Source organism: Scyliorhinus canicula, chromosome 11 (genome assembly GCF_902713615.1).
Source record: "Scyliorhinus canicula chromosome 11, sScyCan1.1, whole genome shotgun sequence".
Taxonomy (NCBI): domain Eukaryota; kingdom Metazoa; phylum Chordata; class Chondrichthyes; order Carcharhiniformes; family Scyliorhinidae; genus Scyliorhinus; species Scyliorhinus canicula.
Genome location: NC_052156.1, coordinates 36,105,434 through 36,128,373, shown reverse-complemented (window position 1 = coordinate 36,128,373; position 22,940 = coordinate 36,105,434). Strand labels below are relative to the sequence as shown.

Genomic DNA, 22,940 nt, shown 5'->3' with positions numbered 1-22,940 from the left:
TCCAGGACCAAGCAGCTTGCTTGATTTGTACCACTTCCACAAACATTCACTCCCTCCACCACCGCCGAACAGTGGCAACAGTGTGTGCCATTCACAAGATGTGCTGCAGGAACTTACCAAGGCTCCTTGCAAACCCATAACCTACCATACTGTGAAGTGCAGCAAATACCTGGGAACACCACCACCTGGAATTTCCCCTCCAAGCCACTCATCATCCTGACTTGGAAATATTGCCGTTCCTTTACTGTTGCTGGGTCAAAATTCTGGAACTCCCTACAGCACTGTTTGAATGTAAACCCGCACCACATAGACTGGAGCAATTCAAAAAGGCAGCTGGACATCACCTTCTCCAGTGCAACTAGGGATGTGTAATAAATGCTAGATTAGCCAGCGACACCTATATCCTGTAAATTATTTTTTTAAAAACATGCTTGTCTCCTCTTTGCTTTACACATTCTGTCACTTCTTCCCAGCTGCTCACAGTGGCCTATGCACAGCTTCCACTACTGTCTTAAATCCTTTTCAGTTTTTAAAATTCTCCTCCTAAAATCTCCTCTCTTACCATTAAAGTGATTTCATCCTAATCACCTAAAACTATTCCTTTCAATCTGCCGTTTTCCCTATCTTTCCTGTGGACCATATAACCTAGTGTATTTAGTTCCCAGTCCTGACCATCTTGCACCCAAGTCTCACTAAAGGTTACCAAACCATACCCAGTTGAATTTGCACTTATGGTTTGTTCTTCTGTACTCCATGCATTTCTGTTTAGAAGGCTTATTTGGATGACTCGCCTTCCCTTCAGCTCTAATATTTCACTCTCTCATTTGTTATTTCTCTATTCCTGTTTAATTACTTTGTCATCTTTATCTGTGGTGCCTAAAGCATAATTTTTGACACTTCCTCAACTCTCTTCCCTCTTGTTTGTTTTCAACTATGATCAATATGACTTTTTTTTACCTGAGCCTGGTACTATTTCTGAAGGTGAATCCAACTGATTAAAGAGTGCAAGTTACAAATCAAGATGATTAGAGATCAACCTGGTTGCAATGGGGATTTGGTCTAGAATCATAAATCCAATACTTCTGGAACTTCAGAGGACTCACTGTTATGACAGACAAGAAAGTAGCATTAAGGACATGATTTTATTCAATGGCGTAGCAGGCTGATGGGCCAAATGGTCTGCACCTCTTATTTCTTATCTACCCCACTTTGCTTGTCCTTACCAAATTTATTTTTTATTATTTGTTCATGGGATGTGGGTGTCGCTTGGTAAGTCAGCAATCATTGCCCATCCCTAATTGCCCTTGAGACGTTGGTGGTAAGCTACCTTCTTGAGCTACTGCAGTCCATGTGTTGTAGGAACAGCCATGGTGCTTTAGGAAAGGAGTTTCAGGATTTTGATCCAATTACCACACTACACTGTTGCCTTCATTTTTTTCTTCTAATTTCTAAATTTCTGTTCAACTAAATCCTACCCCTCCTTTTAGTGAAAAGCTCTATTATTATCCCTAGTTATACAAATGTGCCAGGACACTGATCCCATGAATTTAGAAAAGACTCATTTTTGAACTCATTGTTTCCATGTTTGTTGTCATTTTTCAGTAACACGGATAGATTGGAGAAGCTTGGGCTGTTCTCCTTAACAAAGTTGGAAAGGAAATTTGATAGCTGTGTTCAAAATCATGAGTGGTTGAGACAGAGTAAATAGAGAGAACTGTTCCCATTTCTGGAAGAGTGAAGAACGAGAGGAGATTAATATAAGGTGAATGGCAAAAGAACGAATAGTGACATGCAAAAAAATTTATGCAGCGATTGGTTAGGATCTTGAATGCATTCCTCAATAATGCGGGCAGATTCAATTGTGACTTTCAGAAGTGTTATGAATATCTAATTCACAATTTACCTGTTTGAGGATATAATCTTTAGTTTTAGAAATTAAAGTTTTAACTGTATCTGCTTCTCAACCAGATATCGGGCAGCACGGTAGCACAAGTGGATAGCACTGTGGCTTCACAGCGCCAGGATCCCAGGGTCAATTCTCCACTGGGTCACTCTGTGCGGAGTCTGCACGTTCTCCCCATGTCTGCGTGGGTTTCCTCCGGGTGCTCCGGTTTCCTCCCACAGTCCAAAGACGTGCAGGTTAGGTGAATTGGCCATGATAAATTGCCCTTAGTCACCAAAGAACGTTAGGAGGGGTTATTGGGTTACAGGGATAGGGTGGAAGTGAGGGCTTAAGTGGGTCGGTGCAGACTCAATGGGTTGAATGGCCTCCTTCTGCACTGTTATGTTCTAGAAACTGACAAAAGGAGCCTTGAAAGGAATGCAACTCAAACAAGCTCAAAGTTTATTGCATTTAAAAGGCTGTAGCTATGTTAAGAGATTGACAGGTTTTATTTTCATTTATGGGATGAGGGTGTCATGGGCTAGGCCAGTGTTTATTTCCCATCCCTAGCTGCCCTTGAGAAGGTGGTGGTGAGCTGCCTTCTTGAACCTCTGCAATCCCTGTGGTGTTAGGTACACCCACTGTGTGATTAGGGAGGGACTTCCAAGATTTTGACCCAGCAACAGTGAAGGAACTTCAACATATTTCAAAGTGAATTGTGAGTGACTGAGGGGAATTTTCAGATAGTAGTGTTCACATGCGAAGTATGACCATTTACTCAGTTAAAGAACTAGAGAAATTATATTTGCAATTTTTCCAGTAAGGATAAGTTATTCATGAGGATAAATTATTCCCATAAATATTTGGAAGCAAAAGTGAGTTAAGCTACATTTGTACCTGGGAACAGGCCATATATGTCACATTGCCATGGAGATGGGTGGAACATAGTGAGATTTTTTTGTTTTGAGTTATCACTGAATTTAGTTATGACATGGCCAGCAGGCAATGTTTGGAAAAGCAGCTTAGACTGTGTTAGCTTTGGATCTTATGTCGGTTATACCTCTGTGGAAGTTGAGATAAAGCCAGGCCTATGTTTGAAGTGAGGTAAATGCTAGATCTATCACAGCCAGGAATTGGGAGCTGGTATTCAGTACAGTGTAAGACAAAGTTGATGAGGGGAAAAATTACTGGAAGATTTATTGAGCTTGAAGCTAAAGAAAAAAACCTGTTGTAATCCTCAGTGACAGGCAGTTAACCTAGTTTCAGTTGGAGTTCTGGAGGGCTTGGTTACAGTTTGAAACCATAGAAGAGGGCTATTGGAAACCAAGACAGTTTTCTGATGTTTTAAACAAGTATGCAAATGTCACTGAGAGGCCCATGTTTGCTTGAGCTACGGAATCCATGAGAGCCATGAGATCAGTAAAGAAATTGGAGGGTTGCTTAGCCAAAAGCTAATGGAAGGATGCCCATGAAATTTGTACTTTGGGGAATAGCTGGAACAAGAGAAATCCGAGTAAATTCCAGAGAGCAGTGATCTACTTTTGAGTTGGTCCCAGGAAAATTGAATGATCTTTATAGATTTTGTACGATATAGGAACTCTTGTGGATGACATTATTTAATTATATTTGATGTACAAAAGTTTGTTTTTGTTTAAAATAGTGATATTGTGTGACGTTGTTCTGTTTAAAATAGTGCTATTATGTGGTGTTGTTCTGTCAGTTAATTACTGTTTTATTTTTTGGATACCTCTTTAAAATGTAACGATTCCTAACAAGATTGGAGCAGAAGGGAATTGGATAAGCACCTGAAGAGGTGAAAAACAATTAATTAAAAAAAATTTTTTTTTTAAAGAGTACCCAATTTTTTTTCTCCAATTAATGGGCAATTTAACGTTGCTAATCCACCTAACCTGCACATCTTATGGGGGTGAGACCCATGCAGACACTGGGAGAATGTGCAAACTCCACATAGACAGTGACCTGGGGCCGGGATCGAACCCAAGTCCTCAATGCCATAGGTAGCAGTGCTAACCACTGAGCCACCATGCTGCCCTGGTGAAAAATAATTCTGAGGTACATGTAAAAGGTTGGGGACTGGGACTCATTGATTTGCTCTAGCAGAATGTCAATATGGACAGGATGGGCTGAATGGTCATCTCTGGTATTGTAACCATTCTATGATTCTATCCTGTGATTTTACCACCTTTTCTATGGTTTCCTTTCAGCAAGAGGCTTGATGGGGGAAGCTGTTGACAACTCCTTGGCTGCCAGCATAGGTTATTCACAGAAAGCATGACCACCTTGAAAGGGTGAACTATCGTGCTGCATTGAGTAGCATGCAGCGAGGTAGTAAACCTCATAATTGAGAGGAATCCAAGATGAATGACTGTCCCAGGTGATAAGCCACCATTATGCTCTTATTGTTTGTCCACAATAGTTCTGAAGAATTTCTTGGGTAGTTCATGGATTTACAGTACTAAGGCCAGCAATACAGGAGGTAATTTCTGCAGGTGAAAATAAATAGATTATTTCAGAATTGTGGAGGGGTTTTGTCATTGATGGCTAAACTTGGAACTTTGTTGTACTATTTTCTTTTTTAGGAGAAGACTGATGTAGAAGGTACCTTGTTTGTGTACACCAGGTATGTGTTTAAATACAATATCTGATAAACTGTATTTCAGTATTTAACTCTTCTACATCCCATAGCAGGAGAACATATTTTTAAATTATTTATACAATTATATTTCAACACCACTTGCTGATCTGGAAGGAGAAATTAAGAGTGAAAGCTGCAACTGTGTTCCTGGTGATGTATTATGCATAATGATGAGGTGATCTAATATTTAACTTTTAACACCATAGTTAACTCTTAATGTTGCTCAGTAACTCTGTCTCAACCTGCAATGGAGTTTGGAAATGAGAAGGAAAGCATATAGAATTTACAGAGCAGAAGGAGGCCATTCGGCCCATCGAGTCTGCACCGGCTCCTGGAAAGAGCACCCTACCCAAGGTTAAGAATTTGCCTATGCAACAATGACGATACCTTTAAAGTGGCTGGGAAATATTTTAGGCATTTTTTGATAGACCAATAAGGATGTTATTCATCATAATAAATGTCCCCTTCAGGATAACACTGATATAGCACAGAAATATGATCCAATCAAACTGACAAAAGAATACCTTGCCAACAAAATCAAAATATTATCACTGTCTGTAAGACACTCTATATCAGCAGTACATACAAAATATACATTCCTGACGATATGGCGGGGGGGGAAAGAAACAGTGAACAAAATTAGCACCCCTGGACCTGAATTCTCCAGCCTTTTGTTGACGGAGGGATTCTCTGGTCCTGCCAGCAGCGCATCCCACCCGTAGGTTTCCTGGCCTAGGGCAGGGGGTGGTGGCTTCAATGGGAATTCCCATTGATTGTGGCGGGAGCAGAGAATCCCGCCGCCAGCTAACAGTACACCACCTCCTCCCTCCGAGAAACACAAGGCTGGGAGGTTGGAGAATCCTGTCCCTAAACTTGGGTCTGCAATACAAAAATAGATTTATGTACTCTGAACTGTTTGTATTTAAATTATTTATTTTGCTGAGTGGTTGTAAAATATGAATGCTGTGTTTTAAGCTTAAATGTTTTGCTGTCTATCTCCTTCCAGAGAAGGGCATACATCCCTGTGTTCTTTGTCTGCTAATTATAGATTCTACTTGAGTTCCATGCTCCAGTTGGGAGTAGTGATCTGCTTTCAGAGATTTGCCATTGCTCACCTTATCGGCCACCTATAATCAAGAACTAGCAACTTCCAAGAATGTGATAGATTATTTCTTTGTATTCATTTTTCCTGCAGACAGATGTCACTGCCTTTTCCCAGCGCAGCTTAGTTTATGGTGAAGGGGAATTTTCACCAGAGAGCTGACTCACAGACGAGACAAACAAGAACCTGATACAGTCATACTCATGGAATCACACTTTACAGACAATGTCCCAGAGACCACCTTCACCACCCCTGGGTATGCCCTGTCCCATCAGCAGGATAGATCCACCAGAGGTGACAGCACAGTAGTATACAGTCAGGAGGAAGTTGCCCTGGGAATCCTCAACATTGACTCTCAATCCATGAAATCTAGCTGCATCAGGTAACCGACTAAATATGGAAATCTCCTGTTGAATACCACCTACCATTTTGGAGGAAGGACTGAAGGTGGCAATGTACCCTATATGGGGGGCTTCAATGCCCATAACCAGCAATGGTTCAGTCGCACCACTACTGAAAAAGCTGGCCGAGTCCTAAAAGATATAGCTATTACTGGGTCTGGAACAGGTGGTGGGGAAACCAACAAGAGGGATAAATCTACTTGACCTCATCCTCACCAAGCTAAATGTCTCAATACATCTGTCCATGACGGTATCGGTAGGAGTGACCACCACACAGTCCTTGTGAGGATGATGTCCTATCTTCACATTAAGGATACCTTCCATCAGGGGCAGCATGGTGGCGCAGTGGTTAGTACTTCATGGCGCCAAGGACCCAGGTTTGATGCCGACCCCAGGTCGCTGTCCGTGTGGAGTTTGCACATTCTCTCTCTTTCCCCCCCCCCACACACGACCCAAAAAGATGTGCAGGAAAGGTGAATTGGCCACACTAAATTGCTGCTTAATTAGACAAAAAGAATTGGGTACTCTAAATTTATTTATCTTTTAATTTAAAAAAAAGATACCATCCATCATCTTGTGTGGCACTACCACCATGCCAAATGGGATAGATTTCAAACAGATCTAGCAACACCAAACTTGGTATCTGTGCCCGTGGGCTATCAGAAGCAGAATTGTATTCAGCTGGAATCTCATGGCCCTGCATATGCCCCATTCTGCCATCAAGCCAGGGGATTAACCCTGGTTGAATGAAGAGTGCAGGAGAGCATACCAAGAGCAGCTCCAGGTATACTGGATAATCAGGTATCAACCTTGTGAAGCTACAATACAAAGCTACTTGCGAGGCAAACAGCATGCTAAACAGCAGATCTTCCTGATCCACAATCAAACCTTTTCAGTCCTGCCATCTCTAGTCATGAATGGTGGTGGATAATTAAGCAGGAGGAGACTTCATAAATTTCCCTATCCTCAATGATCGTGGAGCCAGCACACCAGTCCAAAAGGCAAGGTTGAAGCAACCTCTTCTGAGGTCCTTGGCATCACAGATGCTCCAGCCAATTTGATTCACTCCACGTGATATTGAGTTTCGGCTGAAGGCACTGGGGACTGCAAATCTATGGGTCCTGACGACATTCTGGCAATCGTACTGAAGATTTGTGCTCAGAGCTAGCCATGCCCCTAGCCAAGTTGTTCCAGTAAAGCTAAATCACTGGCATCTACCTGGCAATGTGGAAAATTCCCAGGTACATCCTGTCCACAAAGGAAAGATCCAGTCCAGTGCATTGCTGTCCCAATAGTCTATTTTCGATCAGCAAAATGATGGAAGGTGTTGTTTGAGTGCTATCAAGCAGCATTTACTCAGCCATAACCTGCTCACTGATGCTCAGTTTGGGTTCTGCCAGGGCCACTCAGCTCCTGACCTCATTATAGCCTTGGTCCAAACATGGACAAAAGAGCTGAACTCCAGAGGTGAGATGAGCCTTGCCATCAAGGCTCCAGAGGTGAAGTGGGTGACTACCCTGACATCAAGGCAGCATTTGACTGAGTATGGAATTAAGGAGCTCTAGCAAATCTGGAGTCGATGGGAATCAGCTGGTTGGAGTTATACCTGGCACAAAGGACGGTTGTGTTATCTGGAGATTTCAGTCCTTTCAACCATATTCAGCTACTTTATCAATGACCTTCCCTCCATCATATGATCAGAGGTGCGGATGTTTGCTGATGAATGCACAATGTTCAGCACCATTTGTGTCTCAAATACTGAACCGGTGCCTATATGTATCAAAACCTGGACAACATACAGGCTTGGGCTGATCAGTGGCAAGTAATATTTACGCCGATAATGCCAGGCAGTAGCCATTTCAGGTAAGAGAAAAACTAACCATCTATCCTCTACATTAATTGACATTACTATCACGGAATCCCCTTGTATCAACATTCCAAGTGTTACCATTGATCAGAAACTGAATTGGACTTGCCACATAAATGCAATGGTTACAAGAGCAAGTCTGAGGTTGTGAATTCTGCTGTGGTCAGGGGTGAACTAGCTGGATGGATTCAGAACTGGCTTGGCCATAGAAGACAGAGGGTAGCAGTGGAAGAGTGTTTTTCCGAATGGAGGTCTGTAACTAGTGATGTTCCGCAGGGATCAGTACTGGGACCTCTGCTCTTTCTAATATATAACTGACTTGGAAGAAAATGTAGCGGGTCTGATTAGCAAGTTTGCAGATGATGCGAAGATTGCAGGAGTCGCGGATAGTGATGAAGATTGTCAGAGAATACAACAGGATATAGATAGGTTGCAAAATTGGGCAGAGAAATGGCAGATGGAATTTAACCCGGACAAATGCGAGGTGATGTATTTTGGCAGGTCTAATTCAGGTGGGAGCTATTAAATAAATGGCAGAACCATCAGGAGCATAGAGCCACAGAGAGATTTGGACGTGCAGGTCCACAGATCCTTAAAAGTGGCAGCACAGGTGGAAATGGTGGTAAAGAAAGCATATGGCATGCTTGCCTTCATAGGACAGAGTATCGAGTATAAAAGCTCGCAAATAATGTTCCAGTTATATAGAACGTTGGATGGGCCACATTTGGAATACTGTTCCAATTCTGGTCACCACACTATCAGAAGGACGTGGAGGTTTTGGAGAGAGTACTGAAAAGGTTTACCAGAATGTTGCCTGGTATGGAGGGTATTAGGTATGAGGAGAGATTGAATAAACTGGGATTGTTCTCCCTAGTGAGACGGAGGCTGAGGAGCAATCTGATAGAAGTTTATAAAATTATTAGGGGTATGGATGAGGTGAACAGTTGGGGGCTTTTTCCCAGAATGGAAATGACAATTATAAGGGGGCACAAGTTGAAGGAGTGGGGGGGAGGTTCAGCAGAGATATGTGGGGTAAGTTTTTTTTTACACAGAGGGTGGTGGTGGGTTGGAATGCACTGCCAAGTGAGGTGGTTGAGGCAGATATATTAGCGACCTTTGAGCCCTATCTGGATAGGCACATGAACAGACGGGGTATAGAAGGATACAGGCAGTTGGTCTAGATAGGACACATGATCGGCGCAGGCTTGGAGGGCCGAAGGACCTGTTCCTATGGTGTATTCTTTTTCTTTTGAGTGCAGCTCCAACAATACTCGAGAGGCTTGACACCATCCAGGACATAGGTAATTTGATTTGCACTCCATCCACCACCTTTCGCATTCACTCCCTCCACCACTGCACAGTGGGTAGCGATTGACTGTGTATATAATAAATGTGTTTTGATTTGAACCTTACTAACTGGTGTATTGAGTTATTTTTTTTTATAAATAATTTTTATTGATATTTTAAAAAAATATAAACATCTCAACTCTATTAACAAAACAACCGCGGTAACACCCCAAGAACAATACCCACCTAACTTCAAAAGCAACTACAAACAAAAGGAAAAAAACAAAAGAACACCCAACAACAAAAGGGAAAGAGATAACACCCACCACACCCCACAAACCCATGTACACAGTTCTCCTTCCCACCGATCCAAACCCCCCCCCCCCCCTCCCCCCCGCCCCTGGGTTGCTGCTGCTGCCGGCCTATTTCCCTACCTTTCCACCAGGAAGTCCAGGAAAGGCTGCCACCGCCTAAAGAACCCTTGTACTGATCCCCTCAGGGCAAATTTCACCTTCTCCAATTTAATGAACCCGGCCATATCATTGATCCAGGCCTCCACGCTTGGTGGGCCTAGCATCCTTCCATTGGAGCAAGATCCTCCGTCGGGCTACAAGGGACGCAAAGGCCAGAACACCGGCCTCTTTCGCCACCTGCACTCCCGGCTCCACTGCCTGGCTTGACCCTGGATCCCACCACCCTCGACACCGTCTTTGCTACCCCCTTCCAAAACTCCCCCAGCGCTGGGCACGCTCAAAACATATGGGCGTGGTTCGCTGGGCTCCCCGAGCACCCAGCACACCTGTCCTCGCCCCCGAAAAACCTACTCATCCTCGTCTCAGTCATGTGGGCCCTATGCAGCACCTTGAACTGTATGAGGCTAAGCCTCGCACAGGAAGAGGAGGAATTCACTCTCTCCAGGGCATCCGCCCATGTCCTCTCCTCAATCTCCTCACCCAGCTCCTCTTCCCATTTACCCTTCAGCTCCTCCACCGAGGCCTCGTCTACCTCCTGCATCACCCGGTATATGTCCGAAATCCTCCCTCCTCCAACCCACACCCCCGAGAGCAACCGATCCCGCATCCCTCGTGGGGGCAGCAAGGGGAACCCCTCCACCTGCTGCCTGGCAAACGCCCTCACCTGCATGTACCTAAACATGTTCCTCGGGGGGAGCCCAAACTTCCCCTCTAACTCCCCCAAGCTCGCGAACCTCCCCTCCACAAACAGGTCCCTCAACCTCTGTGCCAGCCCAGAAATCCACCATCAATGCTCCCTGGGACAAACCGATGGTTCCCCCGTATCGGGGCCTCCATCGAGCCACCCACTTCTCCCCTATGCCGTCTCCATTGCCCCCAAATTTTGACGGTAGCCGCCACCACCGGGCTCGTGGTATACCTCGTTGGAGGGAGCGGCAGCGGCGCCGTTACCAGCGCCTCCAGGCTCGTGCCCACACATGACGCCGCCTCCATCCTCTTCCACGCTGCCCCTTCCTCTTCCATTACCCACTTACGCACCATCGCTGGGTTGGCAGCCCAATAGTACCCACAGAGGTTGGGCAACGCCAGCCCCCCCCTATCCCTGCCCCATTTCAGGAACACTCTTCTCACCCTCGGAGTCCCATGCGCCCACACAAATCCTGTGATACTCCTGTTGACCCTCCTAAAAAAGGCCTTCAGGATAAGGATGGGGAAGCACTGGAACAGGAACAAAAACCTCAGGAGCACCGTCATCTTAACGGACTGCACCCTCCCCGCCAGTGACAGCGGTAACATATCCCACCTCTTAAACCCCTCCTCCATCTGCTCCACCAACCTTGTGAGGTTGAGCTTGTGCAGGGCCCCCCCAGCTCCCAGCCACCTGGACCCCTGGGTACCTGAAACTCTTCCCTGCCTGCTTCAGTGGGAGCCTACCAATCCCCATCTCTTGATCCCCCGGATGCACCACAAACAACTCGCACTTGCCCAGGTTCAACTTATACCCAGAGAAACACCCGAATTCACTAAGAATCCTCATCCCCTCCGGCATCCTCCCACCGGGTCCGCCACATACAGCAACAGGTCGTCTGCATACAGCGACACTCAATGCTCCTCCCCACCCCGCACCAGGCACCTCCAGTTCCCTGACTCCCTCAATGCCATGGCCAGGGGCTCAATCGCCAATGCGAAGAGCAAGGGGGACAGGGGGCACCCCTGACTCATCCCCCCTGTACAGCCAAAAGTGCTCCTACCTCCTCCTATTTGTGGCTACCCTCGCCATCGGGGCCTCGCAGAGCAGCCTCACCCGCCGGATAAACCCCTCTCCAACCCTCCCACAAATACTCCCACTCAACCCTATCAAAGGCCTTCTCCGCATCCAATGCCACCACTATCTCCGCCTCCCCTTCCATAGCTGGCATCATAATGACATTGAGAAGCCTTTGCACGTTTGTATTCAACTGCCTTCCCTTCACAAACCCCGTCTGGTCCTCATGAATGACCCCGGGCACGCAATCCTCTATTCTAGTGGCCAGGATCTTTGCCAGCAGTTTAGCGTCGGGGTTTAGCAGTGAAATCGGCCTATATGACCCGCACTGCAGAGGGTCTTTGTCTGCTTCAGGATCAAGGAAATCAGCGCCCGTGACATAGTTGGGGGCAAAGCCCCCCCCCCTCCCTTGCCTCGTTAAAGGTCCGGACCAACAGGGGGCCCAACAGGTCCAAATACCTTTTATAAAATTCAGCCGGAAACCCGTCCGGCCCCGGCGCCTTCCCCGACTGCATGCTCCCTATCCCTTTGACCACCTCCTTCAGCCCGATCGGCGCACCCAGTCCCTCCACCTGCTCCTCCTCCACCCTCGGGAATCGCAGCTTGTCCAAGAAGCGCCCCATTCCACCCCCCTCCACCGGGGGTTCCGACCGGTACAGTTCCCCATAGAAGTCTCTGAAGACCCCATTAACATCTACTCCCATCCACACCACCTTCCCAGCCTTATCCGTCACTCTCCCAATCTCCCTGGCCGGGTCCCGCTTTCGGAGCTGGTGTGCCAGCATCCTGCTCGCCTTCTCCCCGTATTCATACACCGGCCCCTGTGCTTTCCTCCACTGAGCTTCCGCCTTTCTGGCAGTCAATAGGTCAAATCTGGCCTGAAGGCTACGCCTCTTCCCCCAGCAATCCCTCCTCTGGAGCCTCTGCATATCTCCTATCCACCCGCACCATCTCCCCTATCAGCTCTCCCTCTCCCTCTGCTCCCCCCTCTCCCTATGGGTTCGGATGGAGATCAATTCCCCCCTCATCACCGCCTTCAATGCCTCCCAGACCGTTCCCCATTCGGACCTCCCCGTTGTCGTTGGCCTCAAGGTACCTCTCGATACACCCCCGAACCCTCTCGGCCACCTCCTCATCTGCCAGCAACCCACCTCCAAGCGCCAGAGCGGACGTTGGTCCCTCTCTTCCCCCAGCCCGAGGTCCACCCAGTGTGGGGCATGATCTGAAATGGCAATGGCGGAGTATTCCACATCCTCCACCCTCGAAACCAACCCCCTGCTCAGGACAAAAAAATCAATCCTCGAGTAGGCCTTATGTACGTGGGAGAAAAACGGGTATTCCCTGGCCCTTGGCCTCGCAAACCTCCAGGGATCCACCCCCCCCAATTCTGGTCTATAAATCCCCTCAACACCTTACCCGCCGCCGGCCTCCTACCCGTCCGGGACTTGGATCAATCCAATGGGGGATCCAGTACCGTGTTGAAGTCCCCCCCCCCCCCCCCCCCCAACCCCCATGATCAGGCCTCCCACCTCCAGGTCCGGAATGCGGCCCAACATACGCCGCATAAACCCCGCATCGTCCCAATTTGGAGCGTAAACATTCACCAACACCACCCGCTCCCCCTGCAGCTTACCACTCACCATCACATATCTCCCGCCACTGTCAGCCACCACGTTTAACGCCTCAAACGGCACCTTCTTCCCCACCAGGATCGCCACCCCCCTACTCTTCTCATCCAGCTCCGAGTGAAATACTTGGCCCACCCATCCCTTCCTCAGCCGAACCTGGTCCACCACTCTCAGGTGTGTCTCCTGGAGCATGGCCACATCTGCCTTCAGCCCCTTCAGGTGCGCAAATACCCAGGCCCGTTTGACCGGCCCATTCAGCCCCCTCACACTCCAGGTTATCAGCCGGATCAGAGGGCTCCCTGCCGATTAGCCATACCCCATCCCTTGCCCACCACCGGCCAGCGTCCCCCGCTCTGCCAGTTTCCCACGGCGGCATCCCCCCCCCCTCCAGCACCCCCTGCGTCCTCCAGCTCCTTCCTGACCATTTCAGCAGCAACCCAGTTACCCCCCCCCCCGGCGACTAGGACCCCTCCTAGCCGTGCCCCTCCCTCCATAGCACTCCCGTGAGCCAGCTAACTTCTGCTGACCCCGGCGACTCCCGCCCTACCTCCGACTCCTCCCCACGTGGGACTACCCCTCCTCCATCGTGCCCGTCAACGCGCCCCCCCCCCCCCCCCCCCCCCGCTCTTGCGCGGGGAAAGAAAACAGCCAGCAACGACCCGCGCTTCTCAGCCCCGACTCCGCCCCCACCATCTCCCAGCCCGGGAAACCCGCAGAAAGCCCGTGCTTTCGCCCTGCCCAGCCCCGCCACCTCCAGGGCTACTCCCATTGTCAGTCCCCCCCTGCCCGAACCCGTCCACCGGACCCCTGCAGAAAAACCCATATAGAAAAGACAAATCGACATCACCCCACCCACCCTAAGGCCAACCCACGTCTTACATTAAACCAAGCAAATACAAATACAGTATTATACAGCATCCCCCATCTTAGACCCTCAGTTTGAGTCCAATTTCTCGGCCTGCACAAAGGCCCACGCCTCCTCCGGGGACTCAAAATAATGGTGCCGATCCTTATAGGTGACCCACAGACGCGCCGGCTGCAAAATGCCGAACTTCAAACTCCATCTATGGAGCACCGCCTTCGTCCGGTTAAACCCGGCCCTCCGCCGCGCCACCTCCGCACTCCAGTCCTGGAAGATCTGCACCTCCGTGTCCTCCCACTTGCTGCTCCGCTCCTTCTTGGCCCACCGGAGCACACACTCACGATCCACGAACCGATGAAACCGCACCAACACCACCCGCGGCGGCTCGTTCGGCTTGGGCCTCCTAGCCAGAATTCTGTGGGCCCCCTCTAACTCCAGGGGCCCCTGGAAGGACCCAGCCCCCATCAGCGAGTTTAACATAGCCGCCACATAGGCCACTAGGTCCGACCCCTCTAGCCCCTCTGTGAGGCCCAGGATCCGCAAATTCTTTCTCCTCGACCGGTTGTCCAGCTCCTCGAACCGCTCCTGCCATCTTTTATGGAGCGCCTCGTGCATCTCCACCTTCCCCGCCACGGCCACGACCTCATCCTACCTTTCGGAGGCCTGCTGCTGCAACTCCCGGATCGCAGCCCCCTGGGCTGTCTGGGTCTCCATCAGCTCCCTGTTGGTTACCTCCAGCAGCTCCAACTTAAGCTCCTGGAAGCAGGACAGCAGAGTCGCCTGCTGCTCCTGAGCCCACTGCCTCAGCTCCTCAAGGCCTCCGCCGGCCGCCATTTTGTCTTCCTTCCCCTGCTTTTTCAGGGGTGCTTTCTCCGGTTTTCTCCTTACCCCACTCCTGGTCCGGACCATAGGACCGTTGGGGTCGACTCCTGTCCTCTTCCCACGTCGGGATTTGCTGACACAGCTCCGTTGGGGGCCCTGAAAAGAGCCCCAAAGTCCGTTCTCAGCGGGAGCTACCGAATGTGCGGATTAGCTCCTCATTGTCGCCACCAGAAGTCGGTGTATTGAGTTATTGATCAGCACTTGAACTTGAACCTCGTGGTGGTATCATAAAGATACCTGGCGACTCTAGAGCAAGGTGATTAAACAGAGCAAATTAAGTGTAAAGCACACTTAGCAAAATTAGCAACAACAGGTGGCCAAGTAGAACCAGTGTGTTGGAGAAAGAGAGAGCTGGTTTAGTTAAATTGAGTATTCTCAAACGATTTGGCTGGATATTGGTTTTTTTTAAAACACGGGGCAGGGTGCTCCGGCCCGCCGCGCCACCTTTCTGCCTCACCATGCCGGCGGGATGCTCCGTTATGCCGGCCGGTCAATGGGGTTTCCCGTTGTGGGGCAGCCCCACGCCGTCGGGAAACCCCTGTGCACTGTCAAAATGGAGCGTCCCGCCAATGGAGAATCCCACCTAGGATGTCTCTTTCGAAATGTAAATTGAATTAGTCTTATTGAAATATTCTGTGTTATTTAAGTTGAACAGATGTGCTACCATCAAGATGATTAGAGCTGCCGAGTCTTAAGAAATGAGATCCTCACCATAGTTGACAAAGTAAAAATTGCTTTGTTGTCAGGGCAAATGCTGAATAATGTTTCTTCTGTTCTACCTGTGTGCATTGAGACTTCAGCAAAATATTTCTATTGTAACTCACTGAAGCATTTTGTTTAGCACTTACGACAGGTATAGTATATCTCATCATAATCTGTGCCTATTCTGAGATAGGTTGACAGCAAAAGGCATCAGAGTAGGTGCTCTAATTGGAAGACAAATTATTGGTTTGTCATGGCCGCTGGATGGATAGATCAACTTTATTCCAAGAAATAGTCCAAATGTCAGGTAGAATAAATAGTGGAAATTTAAGTAATGATAATCTTGTTTCACTACTTTGTCTTGTCCGCAACAGGAATAATAAGTAGAAGAATAGGGAAAAATTCCATAGGATATTAGATGGAGTGAAGGACAGTAGCTTTGGATTTGCAAAATCATCTTCATTCTGGCATGAAATAGCTTGTCACTATATGCTCCCAAGTTCTGGGATTCCACCCGCCCCCAAACCTCTGCACCCTCTACCTCCCTTCCTTTTAGTTGTTCCTTAATACCTGTGTCTTTGACCAAGCTTTTGGTCATCCTCCAATATCCTTTTGTGGCTCAGTATCAAATTTTATGTTTGATAATGATGCTGTGAAGTGCTTCAGAAAGCTTAACTGTGTTAAAAATGCTACATGCATTTATTTTGGCACGGAAATATATAGTCCTCCATTTTTGAAACAACGATTTCCTGGTGTGCTGTCTCTTTCTGGGTAGCTTACTTTTGTTCATTGGAATTTTGCGTTGCTGTTTGCTTGACATTATCTAAAGTTAACAAATGAATTAATGATATCCCAATGGATGGTCTTGAGGCCAGGAGCTTAGGGATTTGGAGTGGTTGGGGGGGGGGGGGTTCCTGGTGGTTCTGATCTCACCATGACACCTGATGGAATAATTCTGGAATTGAAAGCTAATCTCAGTAAGGACCATGACAACTATCGTTGTTTGCTGTGACATCCATCGAGGTCTCCACTGTCCTTTAGGAAAGGAAGTCTGCCGTCTTTACCCAATCTAGTCTAAAAGTGACCCCAGACCCACATCAATGTGTTGGACTCTTAATTGCCCTCGGAAATGCCTCAGCAAAACATTAATTACAAGGGCAATTAGGGATTCTGGCCTCGCCAGTGACACTGGTATCCCATGAAAGAATAAGGAAAAAATAGTAGTGCAACCATTTTCGAGAGGATTGGGTAATTCCTCTCAAGTCATGCCTGCATTAGAAGTGACTTGGGTTCATATTTCACACGATTTGCATGTAATAATTGTTTACTCACTCAAGTTTGCTGGAGAATCATTATGTTTTTATCTGGAATAGTTGGTGTAATTGCAGTCCCGAGTTCTGTTTGCTGTGTTTTGTGGATACCCTTTTTAAATGGACTCATTACAGTAATGCACTGTTTAAATGGACTGATGAGTAAAGACGTTGCCTTACATTTTGCTGAGTAAATAGATTTTAGACCATAAGACCATAAGACATAGGAGTGGAAGTAAGGCCATTCGGCCCATCGAGTCCACTCCACCATTCAATCATGGTTGATTTCAACTCCATTTACCCGCTCTCTCACCATAGCCCTTAATTCCTCGAGAAATCAAGAATTTATCAATTTCTGTCTTAAAGACACTCAATGTCCCGGCCTCCACCGCCCTCTGTGGCAATGAATTCCACAGACCTACCACTCTCTGGCTGAAGAAATTTCTCCTAATCTCTGTTCTAAAGTGACTCCCTTTTATTCTAAGGCTGTGCCCCCGCGTCCTAGTCTCCCCTGCTAATGGAAACAACTTCCCTACGTTCATCCTATCCAAGCCATTCATTATCTTGTACGTTTCTATTAGATCTCCCCTCAACCTCCTAAACTCCAATGAATATAATCCCACGATCCTCAGACGTTCATCGTATGTTAGGCCTACCATTCCTGGGATCATCCGTGTGAATCTCCGCTGGACCCGCTCCAGTGCCAGTATGTCCTTCCTGAGGTATGGGGCCCAAAATTGCTCACAGTATTCTAAATGGGGCCTAACTAGTGCTTTATAAAGCCTCAGAAGTACATCCCTGCTTTTATATTCCAAGCCTCTTGAGATAAATGACAACATTACATTTGCTTTCTTAATTACGGACTCAACCTGCAAGTTTACCTTTAGAGAATCCTGGACTAGGACTCCCAAGTCCCTTTGCACTTTAGCATTATGAATTTTGTCACCGTTTAGAAAATAGTCCATGCCTCTATTCTTTTTTCCAAAGTGCAAGACCTCGCACTTGCCCACGTTGAATTTCATCAGCCACTTCTTGGACCATTCTCCTAAACTGTCTAAATCTTTCTGCAGCCTCCCCACCTCCTCAATACTACCTGCCCCTCCACCTATCTTTGTATCATCGGCAAACTTGGCCAGAATGCCCCCAGTCCCGTCATCTAGATCGTTAATATATAAAGAGAACAGCTGTGGCCCCAACACTGAACCCTGCGGGACACCACTTGTCACCGGTTGCCATTCCGAAAAAGAACCTTTTATCCCAACTCTCTGCCTTCTGTCTGACAGCCAATCGTCAATCCATGTTAGTACCTTGCCTCGAATACCATGGGCCCTTATTTTACTCAGGAGTCTCCCGTGAGGCACCTTGTCAAAGGCCTTTTGGAAGTCAAGATAGATAACATCCATTGGCTCTCCTTGGTCTAACCTACTTGTTATCTCTTCAAAGAACTCTAACAGGTTTGTCAGGCACGACCTCCCCTTACTAAATCCATGCTGACTTGTCCTAATCCGACCCTGCACTTCCAAGAATTTAGAAATCTCATCCTTAACGATGGATTCTAGAATTTTGCCAACAACCGAGGTTAGGCTAATTGGCCTATAATTTTCCATCTTTTTTCTTGTTCCCTTCTTGAACAGGGGGGTTACAACAGCGATTTTCCAATCCTCTGGGACTTTCCCTGATTCCAGTGACTTTTGAAAGATCATAACTAACGCCTCCACTATTTCTTCAGCTATCTCCTTTAGAACTCTAGGATGTAGCCCATCTGGGCCCGGAGATTTATCAATTTTCAGACCTTTTAGTTTCTCTAGCACCTTCTCCTTTGTGATGGCAACCATATTCAACTCTGCCCCCTGACTTTCCTGAATTGTTGGGATATTACTCATGTCTTCTACTGTGAAGACTGACGCAAAGTACTTATTAAGTTCCTCAGCTATTTCCTTGTCTCCCATCACTAGATTACCAGCGTCATTTTGGAGCGGCCCAATGTCTACTTTTGCCTCTCGTTTGTTTTTAATGTATTTAAAGAAACTTTTACTATCATTCCTAATGTTACTGGCTAGCCTACCTTCATATTTGATCCTCTCCTTCCTTATTTCTCTCTTTGTTATCCTCTGTTTGTTTTTGTAGCCTTCCCAATCTTCTGACTTCCCACTACTCTTTGCCACATTATAGGCTCTCTCTTTTGCCTTGATGCATTCCCTGACTTCCTTTGTCAGCCATGGCTGCCTAATCCTCCCTCTGATAACCTTTCTTTTCTTTGGGATGAACCTCTGCACTGTGTCCTCAATTACTCCCAGAAACTCCTGCCATTGCTGTTCTACTGTCTTTCCCACTAGGCTCTGCTTCCAGTCGATTTTCGTCAGTTCCTCCCTCATGTGCCTGTAATTACCTTTTATTTAACTGTAAAACCTTTACATCTGATTCTACCTTCTTTCTTTCAAATTGCAGACTGAATTCTACCATATTATGATCACTGCTTCCTAAGTGTTCCCTTACTTTAAGATCTTTTATCAATTCTGGCTCATTACATAACAATAAGTCCAGAATAGCCTGTTCCCTCGTGGGCTCCATCACAAGCTGTTCCAAAAAGCCATCCTGTAAACATTCAATGAATTCCCTTTCTTTGGGTCCACTGGCAACATTATTTACCCAGTCCACCTGCATATTGAAGTCCCCCATGATCACTGTGACCTTGCCTTTCTGACATGCCCTTTCTATTTCGTGGTGCATTTTGTGCCCCTGGTCCTGACCACTGTCAGGAGGCCTGTACATAACTCCCATTATGGTTTTTTTGCCTTTGTGGTTCCTCAACTCTACCCACACAGACTCCACATCGTCTGACCCTATGGCGTTTAGTGCTATTGATTTAATTTCATTTCTAATTAACAAGGCAACCCCGCCCCCTCTACCCACCTCTCTGTCTTTTCGATAGGTTGTAAATCCCTGGATGTTTAACTGCCAGTCCTGAACCCCCTGCAACCACGTCTCTGTGATGCCTACCACATCATACCTGCCAGTCACAATCTGGGCCACAAGCTCATCTACCTTGTTCCGTACACTGCGGGCATTTAAATATAGCACCTTTAATTCCCTATTGACTGTCCCTTTTTGTTTTCTTAGTGTGGTGGACCTTGGTTTACTGAGCCTTTCCATACACTGTCATATTTTGTGAGATGGGGACTATCGTAACCTCTCCTGAGCTCTGTCTTTTCGTGATTTTTTGTAATCCTAAGCAGCTACGCTTCCCACTGATTCCTTCACCTCTTGGTTCCCTGACTTTCCCTTCCCCTGACTTTTCTTTGAATCTGCCTTCTGCAAGTCCCACCTCCCCTTCAACGTATTGGCTGACACATGGTGTTAATAGACACTCTGAATATTTATCACTATAACAAGATTCTATGATGATTTATTTGATTGCTGTTGTGGGTCAGTGCTGTGTGGAAATTGGCTGCTGTCTTTCCTACAATACAACAGTGGCTACATTTTGAACCACTGTGTTGGATGTCATCTGCTTAGGATGTCCTGAGCTTATGAAAGGTGCTTTATAAGAGTAAATATTTTCTTATTAAGAAAACTGTCCATTAGGAAACATAACTTTGGAAATAATTTGGTAGAAAAACATGCAATATGATGTAAATTCTCCCAAGCGCTCTTCATAACCTCACGGATTTTAGTCAACTTTCACGAGGATAATAGACCAGCAGATTCCCCAGAGAAGATTAAATTGTGTTCAGTCTGAGGTGACATTAGTGTCCGTGACCCAGCTAAGATTAAATCTTTCGTAGTTAGTGCGTTGGAGTGAAGTGGATTCATGATTATAATGACGTAGTAAAGAATAGCTGACCTGTGGAAAAACTGTTTTTCAGCTGCTTTATGATTACCTTATCCCTCCTGCAGGTACAAGATGCCAAGCAACTTGGACTAGCTGATTGGAATTGATTATGGCAATATAAAAGTAGAACTGTAAGGACCAGTTCACATATTGATCCCCAAAGCATGCTCATATACATGCCAGTGGCTATCAGTGATAGCCTGAGCGGATTTACTATTTTCATTTTAGGACTAAGTGGTATGTAAGACAGAGTGGTATGTGATGTTAGGAAACCTATTAAGAAGAGAGGAAAACAAAATTAGAGACAAGCAGTGGCTTATTTGAATTATGAACTTGTGATTAGCTACATCAGAGCTGAAAGAAGATATACAGAACCTATACAGTCTCAGAAAAGTGTTTCTCTTGACTCCAGTGAAAACAATATTGATATATATATATTTTTTAAATTTAGAGTACCCAATTCATTTTTTCCAATTAAGGGGCAATTTAGCGTGGCCAATCCACCTACCCTGCACAATCTTTGGGTTGTGGGGGCCAAACCCACGCAAACACGGGGAGAATGTGCAAACTCCACATAGATAGTGACCCAGAGCCAGGATCGAATCTGTGACCGCGGCTCCGTGAGACAACAGTGCTAACCACTGCGCCACTGTGCTGCCCCAACAATATTGATACGAGAATAGGAAAATACTGTTCATTTCCGCAGGAATATGCAAAGTATAAATTGTCTATTCTAAGTATGTAAGTTTAAAATCGCTGCGTATATTAAAAATATGTTTTTCACAGGTCAGCTTCTCCTTACCATGGCTTTACAATCATGAATCGACTTAACATGAAAAATTTAGTTGAACCCATCAACAAAGATCTGGAGTTTCAGCTCCATGACCCATTTCTTCTCTATAGAAATTCAAACTGTAAGTACTGATATATTCAACTTGTCAGGACAGTTACCTAACTGGTTTGCTCATCAATTGCCGAGCTAATGGAAATGGGAATAAATGTGGAACAGAGAGTGCTAATCTGAAGTTAAGACTGAGACATATTACCAGGAAAAGGATAGGAGGTGATTTACTCTGCATCTGACTGTGCTTGATTCTGACACTGCCTGAAATAGAAGATGTTCCAATCCTCAGCATTAACATCCTGAATTGATGAACAAAACCATTCAAAATTTAAACATTGATTTGTGATCTATCTGATGTTAATCAGGCAATAGTTTTTAACTTTTAATGTTGTTAAATTCTTGTGAGTTTGAGAACTGACCCTTGATATGGAATTTTTTTCTAAATTGGCGTTCTACCAATGTTAGCTCACTTGGATGGATGGCTGGTTTGTGATGTGGAACGATGCGAACAGCATGGGTTCAATTCCCGTACTAGCTGCGGTTGTTCATGAGGCCCCGCCTTCTCAAACTTTCCCCTTGCCTGAGGTGTGGTGGCCCTCAGGTTAAATCACCACCAGTCAGCTCACTCTTTCAAAGGGGAGAACAGCCTACGGCCCTCTGGGATGATGGTGACTTTCCTTTTTCAGATTGTCTGGATTCCTTTTTTTAAAAAAAATTTTTATTCTCCTTTTTCACATTTTCTCCCAAATTTACACCCACCAACAATAGACAATAAGCAGTAATGAATATAATGTCAATCCCCATATCAACAACAACAATCCCATCCTCCCACCAATCCCCAAACAACTGCCCTCATGTTAACATAAACAAATAACAAAAAGGAATCAGGAATCACCCATAGTCACCATTAACACATCTACAGCCCACCTCCCAACCCCCCATATGTTTGATGTAATCCAATTCTTGAAAGTTCATAATCAATAATGCCCATGAATTGTAGAACCTCTCCACCCTCCCCTCAGTTCAAACTTAACCTTCTCAAGAGTTTCCAGCAGGACCCCCTGCCACGCCACAGCATGGGGTGGAGAGGTTGATCTCCACTCCAACAGGATCTGCCTTTGAGCGATAAAGAAGGCAAATGCCGCAACATCTGCCTCTGCACCCGTTTCCAACCCTGGCTGCTCCGACACCCCGAATACGGCCTCCCGGGGGCCCGGGTCCAGTTTCATGTGCACCACTTCAGAGATTATCCTAAAAACCTCCTTCCAGTAATCCTCCAGCTTTGGACAGGACCAAAACATATGAACGTGATTTGTGGGGCCTTCCTCCCGCAACGTTCACACACATCTTCTACCCCCTCAAAGAGCCGGCTCATCTTCGCAATTGTGAGGTGTGCTCTATATATCACCTTCAGCTGTATCAGCTCCAACCTCGCACACGAGGTGGA

General features: G+C 46.6%; 1 protein-coding gene across 1 annotated transcript in view; it reads left to right on the top strand.

Moving 5' to 3' along the window:
- The window catches only part of dcp1a (decapping mRNA 1A), a 117,034-nt gene that overhangs the window by 11,548 nt on the left and 82,546 nt on the right, over positions 1-22,940 (top strand). The window contains 2 exon segments of the mRNA XM_038812767.1: positions 4,483-4,523; positions 21,436-21,563. Of these exon segments, the coding sequence (XP_038668695.1) occupies positions 4,483-4,523; positions 21,436-21,563 (169 nt within the window).